The sequence below is a fragment of the Oncorhynchus mykiss genome, chromosome 12, assembly GCF_057628025.1.
Source record: "Oncorhynchus mykiss isolate SJ-2025 chromosome 12, ASM5762802v1, whole genome shotgun sequence".
In the NCBI taxonomy this organism is placed as follows: domain Eukaryota; kingdom Metazoa; phylum Chordata; class Actinopteri; order Salmoniformes; family Salmonidae; genus Oncorhynchus; species Oncorhynchus mykiss.
This window is the reverse complement of record NC_143033.1, coordinates 17285001-17304176: the sequence shown is the minus strand read 5'-3', so window position 1 is coordinate 17304176 and position 19176 is coordinate 17285001. Positions and strand designations below refer to the sequence as shown.

The following is a 19176-nucleotide window of genomic DNA, read 5'->3' as shown; positions in this document are numbered from 1 at the left end:
GGTGGTGGATGTGTTCGGACTGTTCTGGGTTGTGGATGTGTTCGGACTGTTCTGGGTTGTGGATGTGTTCAGACTGTTCTGGGTTGTGGATTCAGACTGTTCTGGGTTGTGAATTCAGACTGTTCTGGGTTGTGGATGTGTTCAGACTGTTCTGGGTTGTGGATGTATTCAGACTGTTCTGGGTTGTGGATGTGTTCAGACTGTTCTGGGTTGTGGATTCAGACTGTTCTGGGTTGTGGATGTGTTCAGACTGTTCTGGGTTGTGGATGTGTTCAGACTGTTCTGGGTTGTGGATTCAGACTGTTCTAGGTTGTGGATGTGTTCAGACTGTTCTGGGTTGTGGATTCAGACTGTTCTGGGTTGTGAATTCAGACTGTTCTGGGTTGTGGATGTGTTCAGACTGTTCTGGGTTGTGGCTGTATTCAGACTGTTCTGGGTTGTGGATGTGTTCAGACTGTTCTGGGTTGTGGATGTGTTCAGACTGTTCTGGGTTGTGAATTCAGACTGTTCTGGGTTGTGGATGTGTTCGGACTGTTCTGGGTTGTGGATGTGTTCAGACTGTTCTGGGTTGTGGATTTAGACTGTTCTGGGTTGTGGATGTGTTCGGACTGTTCTGGGTTGTGGATGTGTTCAGACTGTTCTGGGTTGTGGATGTATTCAGACTGTTCTGGGTTGTGGATGTGTTCAGACTGTTCTGGGTTGTGGATGTGTTCAGACTGTTCTGGGTTGTGGATGTGTTCAGACTGTTCTGGGTTGTGAATTCAGACTGTTCTGGGTTGTGGATGTGTTCGGACTGTTCTGGGTTGTGGATGTGTTCAGACTGTTCTGGATCGTGGATGTATTCAGACTGTTCTGGGTTGTGGATGTGTTCAGACTGTTCTGGGTTGTGGATTCAGACTGTTCTGGGTTGTGGATGTGTTCGGACTGTTCTGGGTTGTGGATGTGTTCAGACTGTTCTGGGTTGTGGATGTATTCAGACTGTTCTGGGTTGTGGATGTGTTCAGACTGTTCTGGGTTGTGGATGTGTTCAGACTGTTCTGGGTTGTGGATGTGTTCAGACTGTTCTGGGTTGTGGATTCAGACTGTTCTGGGTTGTGGATGTGTTCGGACTGTTCTGGGTTGTGGATGTGTTCAGACTGTTCTGGGTTGTGGATGTATTCAGACTGTTCTGGGTTGTGGATGTGTTCAGACTGTTCTGGGTTGTGGATGTGTTCAGACTGTTCTGGGTCGTGGATGTATTCAGACTGTTCTGGGTGGTGGATGTGTTCGGACTGTTCTGGGTTGTGGATGTGTTCGGACTGTTCTGGGTTGTGGATGTGTTCAGACTGTTCTGGGTTGTGGATTCAGACTGTTCTGGGTTGTGAATTCAGACTGTTTTGGGTTGTGGATGTGTTCAGACTGTTCTGGGTTGTGGATGTATTCAGACTGTTCTGGGTTGTGGACGTGTTCAGACTGTTCTGGGTTGTGGAGGTGTTCAGACTGTTCTGGGTTGTGGATGTGTTCAGACTGTTCTGGGTTGTGGATGTGTTCAGACTGTTCTGGGTTGTGGATTCAGACTGTTCTGGGTTGTGGATGTGTTCAGACTGTTCTGGGTTGTGGATTCAGACTGTTCTGGGTTGTGAATTCAGACTGTTCTGGGTTGTGGATGTGTTCAGACTGTTCTGGGTTGTGGCTGTATTCAGACTGTTCTGGGTTGTGGATGTGTTCAGACTGTTCTGGGTTGTGGATGTGTTCAGACTGTTCTGGGTTGTGAATTCAGACTGTTCTGGGTTGTGGATGTGTTCGGACTGTTCTGGGTTGTGGATGTGTTCAGACTGTTCTGGATCGTGGATGTATTCAGACTGTTCTGGGTTGTGGATGTGTTCAGACTGTTCTGGGTTGTGGATGTGTTCAGACTGTTCTGGGTTGTGGATGTGTTCGGACTGTTCTGGGTTGTGGATGTGTTCAGACTGTTCTGGGTTGTGGATGTATTCAGACTGTTCTGGGTTGTGGATGTGTTCAGACTGTTCTGGGTTGTGGATGTGTTCAGACTGTTCTGGGTTGTGGATGTGTTCAGACTGTTCTGGGTCGTGAATGTATTCAGACTGTTCTGGGTTGTGGATGTGTTCAGACTGTTCTGGGTTGTGGATGTGTTCAGACTGTTCTGGGTTATGGATGTGTTCAGACTGTTCTGGGTTGTGGATTCAGACTGTTCTGGGTTGTGGATGTGTTCAGACTGTTCTGGGTTGTGGATGTATTCAGACTGTTCTGGGTTGTGGATGTGTTCAGACTGTTCTGGGTTGTGGATGTGTTCAGACTGTTCTGGGTCGTGGATGTATTCAGACTGTTCTGGGTGGTGGATGTGTTCGGACTGTTCTGGGTTGTGGATGTGTTCGGACTGTTCTGGGTTGTGGATGTGTTCAGACTGTTCTGGGTTGTGGATTCAGACTGTTCTGGGTTGTGAATTCAGACTGTTTTGGGTTGTGGATGTGTTCAGACTGTTCTGGGTTGTGGATGTATTCAGACTGTTCTGGGTTGTGGACGTGTTCAGACTGTTCTGGGTTGTGGAGGTGTTCAGACTGTTCTGGGTTGTGGATGTGTTCAGACTGTTCTGGGTTGTGGATGTGTTCAGACTGTTCTGGGTTGTGGATTCAGACTGTTCTGGGTTGTGGATGTGTTCAGACTGTTCTGGGTTGTGGATTCAGACTGTTCTGGGTTGTGAATTCAGACTGTTCTGGGTTGTGGATGTGTTCAGACTGTTCTGGGTTGTGGCTGTATTCAGACTGTTCTGGGTTGTGGATGTGTTCAGACTGTTCTGGGTTGTGGATGTGTTCAGACTGTTCTGGGTTGTGAATTCAGACTGTTCTGGGTTGTGGATGTGTTCGGACTGTTCTGGGTTGTGGATGTGTTCAGACTGTTCTGGATCGTGGATGTATTCAGACTGTTCTGGGTTGTGGATGTGTTCAGACTGTTCTGGGTTGTGGATGTGTTCAGACTGTTCTGGGTTGTGGATGTGTTCGGACTGTTCTGGGTTGTGGATGTGTTCAGACTGTTCTGGGTTGTGGATGTATTCAGACTGTTCTGGGTTGTGGATGTGTTCAGACTGTTCTGGGTTGTGGATGTGTTCAGACTGTTCTGGGTTGTGGATGTGTTCAGACTGTTCTGGGTCGTGAATGTATTCAGACTGTTCTGGGTTGTGGATGTGTTCAGACTGTTCTGGGTTGTGGATGTGTTCAGACTGTTCTGGGTTATGGATGTGTTCAGACTGTTCTGGGTTGTGGATTCAGACTGTTCTGGGTTGTGGATGTGTTCAGACTGTTCTGGGTTGTGTGTTCAGACTGTTTTGTAATGTGTGCTGTATGTTCTATCCAGCCCAACCTGGAGATCAACCACCATGCAGACAAGTCTCTAGACAGCTTCTGTAAGTGGCAGAAGTCTATCCTCAGTCACCAAGGAGATGGGAACAGCATCCCGGAGAACGGCATGGCTCACCATGACAACGCTGTCCTCATCACAAGGTAGGAATCTCTTCTCTTTCTATCTGACCTGTTACCCTCTGGGGGAAGAACAGAGACCTGGATGGGGGAAAGGTTCTACTTTCCAACTTCTCACACACACACACACACACACACACACACACACACACACACACACACACACACACACACACACACACACACTTTCATGCTGTTATTATTATTCCAGTGGTAAGAGTGTGTCATTATTTAGCTTACTGTTCGTCTCTTACTCTTCTTGACCAAACATTTATTTAGATGACTCATTGGACAATGAGAGCATGTTTACTTAAATACTTTAGCAGTCCTACTTTAGAAGTCCTTCCACCTTCCGACTCTGTCCTTCCAACTCTGTGCTGCGTTGGCATTACACAGACAGAACACTACAGTAACTTTGAAACACACAGCCAAGTCATTACTCATATCTATTACTGGCTTCAGTCTGTATGTAGTACCTACTGTACTGTACCTCTTACAGCTACTGACAACGGGAAACTATCCTCTCTGTCATACCAGTCATACTACATTAATGCATGGTAACCTTGCTGCAGCAAAATCTATTTCATTACCTGCTATTGGCTAAATTGTTGCCTGAGCTGTTTTGACCACATAACCTAGCAGCTAACATGTGTATTCCTTACTTATTTTGACTGCAGGGGGGTTGTTGTTTTGTGGGTTAAATGACATGGGTTAAAGCCCTGCTTTTGTCTCTCCTTGCCTGGTTGTGTACAAACCAGGTTTTCTACTAATGTTAGACTAGTGCTAGTTTACTTTAGTTGTTTGTCTGTCAAGTAACGTTCTCCAGCTCCTTTTCAGAGTCCTGAACCATCCATAGTAGTGACATAAAGATAGGGGTGGCAGGTAACCTAGTGCTTAAGAGCTTTGGGCCAGTCGCCGAAAGGTTGCTGGTTCAAATCCCCGATCAGAATACATGAAAAATCTGCCAATGTGCCCTTTAGCAAGGCACTTAATGCACATTTCTCCTGTAAGTTGCTTTTTATTTGTTTATTTTTATTTCCCCTTTATTTAACCAGGTAGGGCAGTTGAGAACAAGTTCTCATTTACAACTGCGACCTGGCCAAGATAAAGCAAAGCAGAGCGACAAAAACAACACTGAGTTACACATGGGATAAACAAAAGTACAGTCAATAACACAATAGAAAAATCTGAAAAAAAAATAGAAAAATCTGTATACAGTGTGCGCAAATGAAGTACGGAAGTAAGGAAATAAATAGGCCAATAGGGATGAAGTAATTACAATTTAGCAAATTAACACTGGAGTGATAGATGTGCAGATGATGATGTGCAAGTAGAAACACTGGTGTGCAAAATAGCAGAAAACAAAAACAAATATGGGATGAGGTAGGTAGTTGGTTGGATGGGCTATTTACAGATGGGCTGTGTACAGCTGCAACGATCGGTAAGCTGCTCTGAGAGCTGATGCTTAAAGTTAGTGAGGGAGATATAAGTCTCCAACTTGCAATTCGTTCCAATCATTGGCAGCAGAGAACTGGAAGGAAAGGCGGCCAAAGGAGGTGTTGGATTTGGGGATGACCAGTGAAATATACCTGCTGGAGCGCGTGCTACAGGTTTATGTTGCTATGGTGACCAATGAGCTGCTTTGGATAAGAGTGTCTGCTAAATTACTAAAATGTAGATAGTAGGTAAGGCTTAACATGCCAAACTTCTCTAATGTTACTGACAGTAGTTGGGAGCCTTAGAAGTTATGCTGCCATTGTGATGTCAGAAGGCTACTGAAGGGGTTTTATTTAACTTACATCACATCAGCCTTCTGCTGCTACAGGTACTGGTCTGTACTGGTAAACTTACATCACATCAGCCTTCTGCTGCTACAGGGACTGGTCTGTACTGGTAAACTTACATCACATCAGCCTTCTGCTGCTACAGGTACTGGTCTGTACTGGTAAACTTACATCACATCAGCCTTCTGCTGCTACAGGGACTGGTCTGTACTGGTAAACTTACATCACATCAGCCTTCTGCTGCTACAGGGACTGGTCTGTACTGGTAAACTTACATCACATCAGCCTTCTGCTGCTACAGGGACTGGTCTGTACTGGTAAACTTACATCACATCAGCCTTCTGCTGCTACAGGGACTGGTCTGTACTGGTAAACTTACATCACATCAGCCTTCTGCTGCTACAGGGACTGGTCTGTACTGGTAAACTTACATCACATCAGCCTTCTGCTGCTACAGGGACTGGTCTGTACTGGTAAACTTACATCACATCAGCCTTCTACTGCTACAGGGACTGGTCTGTACTGGTAAACTTACATCACATCAGCCTTCTGCTGCTACAGGGACTGGTCTGTACTGGTAAACTTACATCACATCAGCCTTCTGCTGCTACAGGTACTGGTCTGTACTGGTAAACTTACATCACATCAGCCTTCTGCTGCTACAGGGACTGGTCTGTACTGGTAAACTTACATCACATCAGCCTTCTGCTGCTACAGGGACTGGTCTGTACTGGTAAACTTACATCACATCAGCCTTCTACTGCTACAGGCCTCTCCAGCGTGTGTCTGATGCTAAACCAACACTAGCTGCTAGCCGTTCACTAAAGCCTTTTGTTGTATGCACAGGGAATGCTGTACGCTGCTTACAGAGTTCAGTGATGTTCAGTGACTGTGTTTGTATTATAGGCCCTCTACAACATCTCATTATTGTATGAGAGACAGAGAGAGAGAGAGAGAGCGAGAGAGAGAGAGAGAGAGAGAGAGAGAGAGAGAGAGATGATAGATAGATAGATAGATAGATAGATAGATAGATAGATAGATGGATGGATGGATGGATGGAAGGAAGGAAGGAAGGAAGGAAGGAAGGAAGGAAGGAAGGAAGGAAGGAAGGAAGGAAGGAAGGAAGGAAGGAAGGAAAGAGAGAGAGAGAGAGAGGTAAAAAATAGAACCCATTGCCCTTTATGGTTGTGAGGTCTGGGGTCCTCTCACCAACCAAGAATTCACAAAATGGGACAAACACCAAATTGAGACTACATGCAGAATTCTGCAAAAATATCCTCTGTGTACAATGTAGAACACCAAATATACATGCAGAGCTGAATTAGGCCGATACCCGCTAATGATCAAAATCCAGGAAAGAGCTGTCAAATTCTACAACTACCTAAAAGGAAGCGATTCCCAAACCTTCCATAACAAAGCCATCACCTACAGTGAAGAGTCCCCTAAGCAAGCTGGTCCTGGGGCTCTGTTCACAAACACAAACACACCCCACAGAGCCCCAGGACAGCAACATAATTAGACCCAACCAAATCATGAGAAAACAAAAAGATAATTACTTGACACATTGGAAAGAATTAACAAAAAAACAGAGCAGACTAGAATGCTATTTGGCCCTAAACAGAGAGTACACAGTGGCAGAATACCTGACCACTGTGACTGACCCAAACCTAAAGATAGCTTTGACTATGTACATACTCAGTGAGGATATCCTTGCTATTGAGAAAGGCTGCCGTAGTCAGACCTGGCTCTCAAGAAAAGACAGGCTAGGTGCACACTGCCATCAAAATGAGGTGGAAACTGAGCTGCACTTCCTAACTTCCTGCCCAAATTATGACCATATTAGAGACACATACTGTGTTTCCCTCAGATTACACAGATCCACAAAGAATTTCGAAAAGCAAACCCAATTTTGATAAACTCCCATATCTACTGGGTGAAATACCACAGTGTGCCATCACAGCAGCAATATTTGTGACCTGTTGCCACAAGAAAAGGTTAACCAGTGAAGCACAAACACCATTGTAAATACAACCCATAGTTATGTTTATTTATTTTCACTTTTGTACTTTAACCATTTGTACATCGTTACAACACTGTAACACATAATATGACATCAGTAATGTCTTTATTCTTTTGGAACTTCTTGAAAAGGACGGAAAGGAGATAGTCACACACTACATTACCAATAGTATTCCAAAATCATGGGCTCTTCTGGGAAGGCTTTCTACTAGATGTTGGAACATTGCTGCAGGGACTTGCTTCCATTCAGCCACAAGAGCATTAGTGAGGTTGGGCACTGATGTTTGGCTATTAGGCCTGGCTCTCAGTCGGCTTTACAATTCATCCCAAAGGTGTTCGATGGGCTTGAGGTCAGGGCTCTGTGCAGGCCAGTCAAGTTCTTTCAAACCGATCTCGACAAACCATCTGTATGGACCTCGTTTTCTGTAGCATTGTCATGCTAAAACAGGAAAGGGCCTTCCCCTAGCTGTTGCCACAAGTTGGAATCACAGAATCCTGTAGAATGTCATTGTATGCTGTAGCGTTAAAATTTCCCTTCACTAGAACTACGGGGCCTAGCCCGAACCATGAAAAACAGCCCCAAATCATTATTCCTCCTCCACCAAACTTGACATTTGCCACTATGTAACGTTCTGCTGGCATCCTCCAAACCAAGATACGTCCGTCGGTGTTCCAGATGGTGAAGTGTGATTCATCACTCCAGAGAACACTTTTCCACTGCTCCAGAGTCCAATGGTGGCGAGCTTTACACCACTTCAGCCCACGCTTGGCATGGCGCATGGTGATCTTAAGCTTGTGTGTGGCTGCTCTGCCATAGAAACCCATTTCATGAAGCTTCTGATGAACAGTTCTTGTGCTGACGTCACTTCCAGAGACCCTTGTGTGCCCTCCCACTTTGCGGCTGAGACAGCACTTACAGTTGACCAGGGCAGCTCTAGCTGGGCACAAATTTGACAAACTGACTTGTTGGAAAGGTGGCATCCTATGACAGTGCCACGTTGAACGTCGCTGAGCCATTTTACTACTAATGTTTATATAGGGAGATTGCATGGCTGTGTGCTGGATTTGATACACCTGTCAGCATCGAGCATGGCTGAAATAGCCCAATCCACTCATTTGAAGGGGTGCTGAAATAGCCCAATCCACTCATTTGAAGGGGTGCTGAAATAGCCCAATCCACTCATTTGAAGGGGTGCTGAAAGAGCCCAATCCACTCATTTGAAAGGGTTTCCACATACTTTAGTATAGATAGTGTAGTTCTATGATAAATTGCATGGCCGAGGGCAACCCTCATCAAAATCACTCATCGTCTCATAAAACCCCTTTTTAACCTGATATTTTTCCAGGGATATCTTTAGTCATAAATGTAATGGCCACACAGTAAGGCTGCGCGTTGCTAACGTAAACAGTCTTAAAATCGCTGTGCTCTTTCTTTAGGTGGATTCCATCAGGGAATGGGGGGATTTTCTAGCAGACACAGTGGTTAATGAAAGCTTCCTGGGTCCATCATTAACTATTTATAGATGCATGTTAGCATCCTGACGCTCAGCACAGCTCATCTCATCGCCTACACACAACTTGATGTCCCATTATACTCAGGCCCTAACAAAGTTCTGATTCACTCTTTCTCTTTCTATCTATCTATCTATCTATCTATCTATCTATCTATCTATCTATCTATCTATCTATCTATCTATCTATCTATCTATCTATCTATCTATCTATCTATCTATTCAATTCAATTCAAGGGGCTTTATTGGCATGGGAAACACATGTTAACATTGCCAAAGCAAGTGAGGTAGATAATATACAAAAGTGAAATAAACAATAACAATGAACAGTAAACATTACACTCACAGAAGTTCAAATAGATTAAAGACATTACAAATGTCTTATTATGTATATATACAGTGTTGTAACGATGTACAAATGGTTAAAGTACAAAAGGGAAAATAAATAAACATAAATACGGGTTGTATTTACAATGGTGTTTGTTCTTCACTGGTTAACCTTTTATTGTGGCAACAGGTCACAAATCTTGCTGCTGTGATGTATTTCACCAAGTAAATATGGGAGTTTATCAAAATCGGGTTTGTTTTTGAATTCTTTGTGGATCTGTGTAATCTGAGGGAAATATGTGTCTCTAATATGGTCATAATTTGGGCAGGAGGTTAGGAAGTGCAGCTCAGTTTCCACCTCATTTTGTGGGCAGTGTGCACATAGCCCGTCTTCTCTTGAGAGCCAGGTCTGCCTACAGTGGCCTTTCTCAATGTCAAGGCTATGCTCACTGAGTCTGTACATAGTCAAACCTTTCCTTCGGTTTGGGTCAGTGACAGTGGTCAGGTATTCTGCCACTGTGTACTCTCTGTTTAGGGCCAAATAGAATTCTAGTCTGCTCTGTTTTTTTGTTAATTCTTTCCAGTGTGTCAAGTAATTAATTATCTTTTTGTTTTCTCATAATTGTGTTGCTGTCCTGGGGCTCTGTGGGGTGTGTTTGTGTTTGTGTACAGAGTTCCAGGACCAGCTTGCTTAGTGGACTCTTCTCCAGGTTCATCTCTCTGTAGGTGATGGCTTTGTTATGGAAGGTTTGGGAATCGCTTCCTTTTAGGTGGATGGAGAACTGAACAGCTCCTTTCTGGATTTTGATAATTAGCGGGTATCGGCCCAATTCTGCTCTGCATGCATTATTTGGTGTTCTACATTGTACACTGAGGATGTTTTTGCAGAATTCTGCATGCAGAGTCTCAATTTGGTGTTTGTCCCATTTTGTGAATTCTTGGTTGGTGAGCGGACCCCAGACCTCCCAACCATAAAGGGCAATGGGTTCTTTAACTGATTCAAGTATTTTTAGCCAGATCCTAATTGGTATGTTGAATTTTATGTTCCTTTTGATGGTATAGAATGCCCTTCTTGCCTTGTCTCTCAGATCATTCACAGCTTTGTGGAAGTTACCTGCGGCACTGATGTTTAGGCCAAGGTATGTATAGTTTTTTGTGTGCTCTAGGGCAACGGTGTCTAGATGTAATTTGTATTTGTGGTCCTGGCGACTGGACCTTTTTTGGAACACCATTATTTTGGTCTTACTGAGATTTACTGTCAGGGCCCAGGTCTGGCAGAATCTGTGCAGAATATCTAGATGCTGCTGTAGGCCCTCCTTGGTTGGTGACAGAAGCACCAGATCATCAGCAAACAGTAGACATTTGACTTCAGATTCTAATTGGGTGAGGCCGGGTACTGCAGACTTTTCTAGTGTCCGCGCCAATTTGTTGATATATATGTTGAAGAGGGTGGGGCTTAAACTGCATCCCTGTCTCACCCCACGGCCCTGTGGGAAGAAATGTGTGTTTTTTGCCTATTTTAACCGCACACTTGTTGTTTGTGTACATGGATTTTATAATGTTGTATGTTTTTCCCCCAACACCACTTTCCATCAATTTGTATAGCAGACCCTCATGCCAAATTGACTCCAAGGCTTTTTTTAAATCAACAAATCCAAATAAAGTATTTTTATAGCCCTTCGTACATCAGCTGATATCTCAAAGTTTTGTACAGAAACCCAGCCTAAAACCCCAAACAGCAAGCAATGCAGGTGTAGAAGCACGGTGGCTAGGAAAAACTCCCTAGAAAGGCCAAAACCTAGGAAGAAACTTAGAGAGGAACCAGGCTATGTGGGGTGGCCAGTCCTCTTCTGGCTGTGCCGGGTGGAGATTATGACAGAACATGGCCAAGATGTTCAAATGTTCATAAATGACCAGCATGGTCAAATAATAATAATCACAGGCAGAACATTTGAAACTGGAGGTGGAGTGGGGACAGCAAGGAGTCATCATGTCAGGTAGTCCTGAGGCATGGTCCTAGGGCTCAGGTCCTCCGAGAGAGAGAAAGAAAGAGAGAATTAGAGAGAGCATACTTAAATTCACACAGGACACCGGATAGGACAGGAGAAGTACTCCAGATATAACAAACTGACCCTAGCCCCCCGACACATAAACTACTGCACACATAAATACTGGAGGCTGAGACAGGAGGGGTCAGGAGACACTGTGGCCCCATCCGATGACACCCCCGGACAGGGCCAAACAGGAAGGATATAACCCCACCCACTTTGCCAAAGCACAGCCCCCACACCACTAGAGGGATATCTTCAACCACCAACTTACCATCTTGAGACAAGGCCGAGTATAGCCCACAAAGATCTCCGCCACAGCACAACCCAAGGGGGGGCGCCAACCCAGACAGGAAGATCACGTCAGTGACTCAACCCACTTAAGTGACGCACCCCTCCTAGGGACTGTATGAAAGAGCCCTAGTAAGCCAGTGACTCAGCCCCTGTAATAGGGTTAGAGGCAGAGAATCCCAGTGGAAAGAGGGGAACCGGCCAGGCAGAGACAGCAAGGGCGGTTCGTTGCTCCAGAGCCTTTCCGTTCACCCTCACACTCCTGGGCCAGACTACACTCAATCATATGACCCACTGAAGAGATGAGTCTTCAGTAAAGACTTAAAGGTGAGACCGAGTTTGCGTCTCTCACATGTGTAGGCAGACCATTCCATAAAAATGGAGCTCTATAGGAGAAAGCCCTGCCTCCAGCTGTTTGCTTAGAAATTCTAGGGACAATTAGGAGGCCTGCGTCTTGTGACCGTAGCGTACGTGTACGTATGTTCGGCAGGACCAATCTAGTCAGGATTCTAGCAGTCGTATTTAGCACTAACTGAAGTTTATTTAGTGCTTTATCCGAGTAGCCGGAAAGTAGAGCATTGCAGTAGTCTAACCTAGAAACAAAGCATGAGAAGACTTTGAATTTGTTTTGTTTTGTTTTTATGTCAATTAGGGTGTGCAGGGTGGTCTGTTGTACGGTAATTTGGTAAAAATTCCATTTGACATTTGCTCAGTACATTGTTTTCACTGAGGAAATGTACGAGTCTGCTGTTAATGATAATGCAGAGGATTTTCCCAAGGTTGCTGTTGACGCATATCCCACGGTAGCTATTAGGGTCAAATTTGTCTCCACTTTTGTGGATTGGGGTGATCAGTCCTTGGTTCCAAATACCGGGAAAGATGCCAGAGCTAAGGATGATGTTAAAGAGTTTTCGTATAGCTAATTGGAATTTGTTGTCTGTATATTTGATAATTTCATTGCCATTCATTCATTTCATATACCATCAACACCACATGCCTTTTTGGGTTGGAGAGTTTTTATTTTGTCCTGTAGCTCATTCAAGGTAATTGGAGAATCCAGTGGGTTCTGGTAGTCTTTAATAGTTGATTCTAAGATTTGTATTTGATCATGTATATGTTTTTGCTGTTTGTTCATTGTTCATTGTTATAGAGTCAAAAAGATTGGAGAAGTGGTTTACCCATACATCTCCATTTTGGATAGATCATTATTTGTGTTGTTGTTTGTTTAGTGTTTTCCAATTTTCCCGGAAGTGGTTAGAGTCTATGGATTCTTCAATGACATTGAGCTCTCTCATACAATAATGAGATGTTGTAGAGGGCCTATAATACAAACACAGTCACTGAACATGTCTGAACTCTGTAAGCAGCGTACAGCATTCCCTGTGCATACAACAAAAGGCTTTAGTGAACGGCTAGCAGCTAGTGTTGGTTTAGCATCAGACACACGCTGGAGAGGCCTGTAGCAGTAGAAGGCTGATGTGATGTAAGTTTACCAGTACAGACCAGTCCCTGTAGCAGCAGAAGGCTGATGTGATGTAAGTTTACCAGTACAGACCAGTCCCTGTAGCAGCAGAAGGCTGATGTGATGTAAGTTTACCAGTACAGACCATTCCCTGTAGCAGTAGAAGGCTGATGTGATGTAAGTTTACCAGTACAGACCAGTCCCTGTAGCAGCAGAAGGCTGATGTGATGTAAGTTTACCAGTACAGACCAGTCCCTGTAGCAGCAGAAGGCTGATGTGATGTAAGTTTACCAGTACAGACCATTCCCTGTAGCAGCAGAAGGCTGATGTGATGTAAGTTTACCAGTACAGACCAGTCCCTGTAGCAGCAGAAGGCTGATGTGATGTAAGTTTACCAGTACAGACCAGTTCTTCGATAAATACAGACACAACAGACAGCTGAAAACAGCAAGCACTCCATAAAACCCCTTCAGTAGCCTTCTGGCATCACAATGGCAGCATAACTTCTAAGGCTCCCAACTACTGTCAGTAACATTGGAGATATTTGGCATGTTAAGCCTTACCTACTATCTACATTTTAGTAATTTAGCAGACACTCTTATCCAAAGCAGCTTACAGGAGACATTTGCGTTAAGTGCCTTGCTAAAGGGCACATTGGCAGATTTTTCACGTAGTCTGATCACGGATTTGAACCAGCAACCTCTCCCCTACCCTACCCCTCGCCTTCCTCCTCATCAGGGGTCATGTTACAGGTCAGCTCTTTGCCCTTTTGGGTCTCTGGGTAATCTGGGTTAGAGATAATACCTAGCCAAGACGATGAGTGATTTTGATGAGGTTTGCCCTAGGCCATGCAGTTTATCATAGATCTCCATCTCCTTGTTTCAGCTGTGTGCTTACTGTTTTTAACAGATATTTGTGTATTGCATTGGAGGCTCTGTCACTACTAAGTCAGTATTGATGTGTATACAGATGTAGGATCTTCATTTGAGCCAGTTTGCTACAGCAGGAAAATAATCCTGCAGCAACAGGAAATGTGAATGATTATGTGGATTAAAATTAATTAATTTTTTTTGTAGGGGTTGATACATTTTTTGTTAGGAAAAATCAAGTCTGAGATTTTAAAGTAGAAATTACAAACTTTAGAAGCCTTTTTAAACCTTGAATACACTACTAGCTTGCATTTCCTGCTGTGCATGAACATTTTCAGCAACACAAGAGTGATCAAATTAAGATCCTACTTCTGTATGGCTGATAACAGTATATTAATTGCATACTGTACTCCCAAACTCAACTTCTGCCAGGCGGTCTTTGTAAATAATCATTTGTTCTTCATTGAGTTGCCTGTTAATTTAAAATAAAGGTTAAATTAAAATTAAATTAAACTTCTAAGCGTGCAATGTGAGGTTGGTTCACCCTGCAGAGCGCAGACTGTGGTTACAGTGAGCACACAGCAAGCATGATGTCATAGTAGAAGTGTTCATGGCAGAGGTTGTCATGGCGTTGGTATCCTGTGGTTGCGGTCTGGTTGTGGTCAGTCAGAAACATAAGGAAGAGACATTATCCTTGAGGTGGACGGTCTGTTCTGATAGCTCATCCTTCTAGGAATGATAGTGACCTATCCTTCACTATCCTGTCTGTATGTCTATTTCTGTCTCTCTATCTCCGCTCCCCTTTCTCTCGCTCTCGCTCTCGCTCTCTCTCTCTCTCAAATTCAAGCTGCTTCATTTGCATGAAAAACCAACTATTACCAAAGCAATAATGTATACAATATACATTGCAATAAAATAATACATCTCTCTCTCTCTCGCTCTCTCTCTTTCCTATGTTCTTATGGTTATCTTGTTCTGCCGTCGTTACAGTCATTATCCCTGAGGAGGTTATGTATGGTACAGGTCCAGCTCATCCCTCTAGGCACTGTGCTATACATAGTGACCTCTCCTTTCCTCGCTGTTGTTGCTTTATTAGGTTCTGGGTTTGATGGCCACAGTGTGTCTAGTTTGGAACGTGGCCCGTGGTGTTTGAGAAACCCATGGGGAAATTAAAGGACATAAATCTAAATAAATAGATTTTGTAAATGAGGTGGAGTCTATTTGTCCTGGAGACCGTCCGTACCTCATGGGTTTGGAACCGGTCTACCAGGGCAGGGGGGTGGAGGGGAGACGGACCGAGGGGGGCAAAACAACATTTTATTTGCAGTGTCATTGGGTTTTTAGTAGATGAAAAGTTTAGGAATGACTGGTAAATGTATGATGTGTTGTTTAACGTTCAGGGGTTTGTCCTGCGTTGGATTGGATTAGTATTGTATCAGATAGACAGAGAAAGAGAGACAGACAAATAAATGGGAGGACGGAGGGACAGACAGACAGACAGAGTGAGAGGGCTACAACAGGGACACAGCAGGGTCTTAATAGACTTCAAATACTGTGTTGCTCTCTGCCTACCTGCCTGCCTGCCTGTGTGTTAGCTGGTTGACATTTAAATACATTTATAGAAGGACAAACCTTCATGATTTGACTAATCTGTTGCTGTCACAACGCCTGGAGTGGTGGGTGCGGAGTCAAATGCAGAGAGCAGAGGATACTGGGGAAACCGGACTTTATTCCGGTTTCCAATGCTAACGCCCAAAACAACAGGCAAAATAATCACACAAATGTCCAACCCAACACAGGGCACAAACGGTCAGGAACACTACACGCACAACCTGGCTAACAGAAAACAAGCCCGCACAAAAGCAGGCGGGCCTAACAGGCTTAAATAGTCCTGAATCAAAAACAAAATAAGAGACAGGTGCAACCAATAAGACATAACAAACAGAAAAGGAAAAGGGGATTGGTGGCAGCTAGTAGACCGGCGACGACGACCACCGAGCGCCGCCCGAACAGGCAGGGGAGCCACCTTCTGTGGGAGTCGTGACAGTTGCAGTATAAAAACTACAGTCAAACTACGGTCAAATACTGCCCGAGATGCCCCATTTCAACATCAGAGGTGCTTAGAGTAGAATAAAATAGACTAGGATAGAGTAGAGTATAATATAATAGACTGGGATAGAGCAGAGTAGAATATAATAGACTGGGATAGAGTATAGTAGAATATAGTAGAATATAATAGACTAGGATAGAGTAGAGTAGAATATAGTAGAATATAATAGACTAGGATAGAGTAGAGTAGAATATAGTAGAATATAATAGACTAGGATAGAGTAGAGTATAATATAATAGACATGGATAGAGTAGAGTAGAATATAATAGACTAGGATAGAGTAGAGTATAATATAGTAGAATATAATAGACTAGGATAGAGTAGAGTAGAATATAATAGACTGGGATAGAGTGGAGTAGAATATAATAGACTCGGATAGAGTAGAGTAGAATATAGTAGAATATAATAGACTAGGATAGAGTAGAGTATAATATAATAGACTAGGATAGAGTAGAGTAGAATATAATAGACTAGGATAGAGTAGAGTAGAATATAATAGACTGGGATAGAGTAGAGTAGAATATAATAGACTAGGATAGAGTAGAGTAGAATATAATAGACTGGGATAGAGTAGAGTAGAATATAATAGACTCGGATAGAGTAGAGTAGAATATAGTAGAATATAATAGACTAGGATAGAGTAGAGTAGAATATAGTAGAATATAATAGACTAGGATAGAGTAGAGTAGAATATAATAGACTAGGATAGAGTAGAGTTGAATATAGTAGAATATCATAGACTAGGATAGAGTAGAGTAGAATTTAATAGACTAGGATAGAGTAGAGTAGAATATAATAGACTAGGATAGAGTATAGTAGAATATAATAGACTTGGATAGAGTATAGTAAAATAGACTAGGATAGAGTAGAGTAGAATATAGTAGAATAGAATAGAACTAGAGAGAGCCTGACAGAAGAATCATGTCTCATATTTTTTTCTCTCTTCTTTTTCTCCCTCAGGTACGACATCTGCACTTACAAGAACAAACCCTGTGGGACTCTAGGTGAGTGGCAATGCTCTCTGTTCTGTTATTTTCTCTGCTCTCTGCTCTGTTCTCTTCTTTTCTCTGCTCTCTGTTCTGTTCTTTTCTCTTTTCTCTGCTCTCTGTTCTGTTCTTTTCTCTGTTCTCTGTTCTGTTCTTTTCTCTGCTCTCTGTTCTGTTCTTTTCTCTGTTCTATGTTCTGTTCTTTTCTCTGCTCTCTGCTCTCTGTTCTGTTATTTTCTCTGCTCTCTGTTCTGTTCTTTTCTCTTTTCTCTGCTCTCTGTTCTGTTCTTTTCTCTGTTCTCTGTTCTGTTCTTTTCTCTGCTCTCTGTTCTGTTCTTTTCTCTGTTCTATGTTCTGTTCTTTTCTCTGCTCTCTGCTCTCTGTTCTGTTATTTTCTCTGCTCTCTGTTCTGTTCTTTTCTCTTCTCTCTGCTCTCTGTTCTGTTCTTCTCTGTTCTCTGTTCTGTTCTTTTCTATTCTCTCTGTTCTCTGTTCTGTTCTTTTCTCTGCTCTCTGTTCTCTGTTCTGTTCTCTGTTCTGTTCTTTTCTCTGCTCTCTGCTCTCTGCTCTTTGCTCTCTGTTATTTTATCTGTTCTCTGTTCTTTTCTCTGTTCTCTGTTCTGTTCGTTTCTCTGTTCTCTGTTCTGTTCTTTTCTCTGCTCTCTGTTCTGTTCTTTTCTCTGTTATCTGTTCTCTGTTCTTTTCTTTTCTCTGTTCTCTGTTCTGTTCTTTTCTCTGTTCTCTGCTCTCTGTTATGTTCTTTCCTTGCTCTCTGCTCTCTGTTCTGTTCTTTTATCTGTTCTCTGCTTTCTGCTCTCTGTTCTGTTCTTTTCTCTGCTCTCTGTTCTGTTCTTTTCTCTGTTCTCTGCTCTCTGTTCTCTGCTCTTTGCTCTGTTCTTTTCTCTGGTCTCTGCTCTCTGCTCTCTGTTCTGTTATTTTCTCTGCTCTCTGTTCTGTTCTTTTCTCTGTTCTCTGGTCTCTGTTCTGTTCTTTTCTCTGTTCTCTGTTCTGTTCTTTTCTCTGCTCTCGGTTCTGTCCTTTTCTCTGTTCTCTGTTCTCTGCTCTCTGCTCTCTGTTCTGTTATTTTCTCTGCTCTCTGTTCTGTTATTTTGTCTTCTCTCTATTCTTTTCTCTTCTCTCTGTTCTCTGTCCTGTTCTTTTCTCTGCTCTCTGTCCTGTTATGTTCTCTCTGTTCTGTTCTTTTCTCTGCTCTCTGCTCTCTGTTCTGTTATTTTCTCTGTTCTCTGTTCTGTTCTTTTCTCTTCTCTCTGCTCTCTGTTCTGTTATTTTCTCTGCTCTCTGTTCTCTGTTCTGTTCTTTTCTCTGTTCTCTGTTCTGTTCTGTTCTTTTCTCTGCTCTCCGTTCTGTTCTTTTCTCTGCTCTCTGCTCTCTGTTCTGTTCTTTTCTCTGCTCTCTGTTCTGTTCTTTTCTCTGTTCTCTGCTCTCTGTTCTCTGCTCTTTGCTCTGTTCTTTTCTCTGTTCTCTGCTATCTGTTCTGTTCTTTTCTCTGCTCTCTGTTCTGTTCTTTTCTCTGTTTTCTGTTCTCTGCTCTCTGTTCTGTTCTTTTCTCTGTTTTCTGTTCTCTGCTCTCTGTTCTGTTCTTTTCTCTATTCTCTGTTCTGTTCTTTTCTCTGTTCTCCGCTCTCTGTTCTGTTATTTTCTCTGCTCTTTGTTCTGTTCTTTTCTCTGTTCTCTGCTTTCTGTTCTCTGCTCTCTTCTGTTCTTTTCTCTGTTCTCTGATCTGTTCTCTGTTCTCTGTTCTGTTCTTTTCTCTGTTTTCTGTTCTGTTTTTTTCTGCTCTCTGTTCTGTTCTTTTCTCTGTTCTCTGTTCTCTGTTCTCTGTTCTCTGTTCTGTTCTTTTCTCTGTTCTCTGCTCTCTGTTCTGTTATTTTCTCTGCTCTCTGCTCTCTGTTCCGTTCTTTTCTCTGTTCTGTTCTTTTCTCTGTTCTCTGCTCTCTGTTCTCTGTTCTTTTCTCTGCTCTCTGTTCTGTTCTGTTCTTGTCTCTGTTCTCTGTTCTCTGCTCTCTGTTCTGTTCTCTGTTCTCTTATCTCTTCTCCGTTCTCTGCTCTCTGCTCTCTGTTCTGTGGCCTGGAGGCAAGGAAAGACAGGTCAGAGAGACCAGGTGGCGTTTCTCTGTTTTCTCTGTTCTGATCTTTTCTCTGCTCTCTGTTCTGATCTTTTCTCTGCTCTCTGCTCTCTGTTCTGTTATTTTCTCTGCTCTCTGTTCTCTGCTCTCTGTTCTGTTCTCTGTTCTCTTATCTCTTCTCCGTTCTCTGCTCTCTGCTCTCTGTTCTGT

The 19176-nt window shown here is 43.2% G+C and overlaps 1 protein-coding gene across 1 annotated transcript in view; it reads left to right on the top strand.

Annotated features, from left to right (window-relative positions):
* LOC110537061 (ADAM metallopeptidase with thrombospondin type 1 motif, 6) overlaps positions 1 to 19176 on the top strand; it is a 130587-nt gene that overhangs the window by 23425 nt on the left and 87986 nt on the right. The window contains exons 7-8 of the mRNA XM_036937044.2: positions 3352 to 3497; positions 16855 to 16898. Of these exons, the coding sequence (XP_036792939.2) occupies positions 3352 to 3497; positions 16855 to 16898 (190 nt within the window). The remainder of the gene's footprint in view (positions 1 to 3351; positions 3498 to 16854; positions 16899 to 19176) is intronic.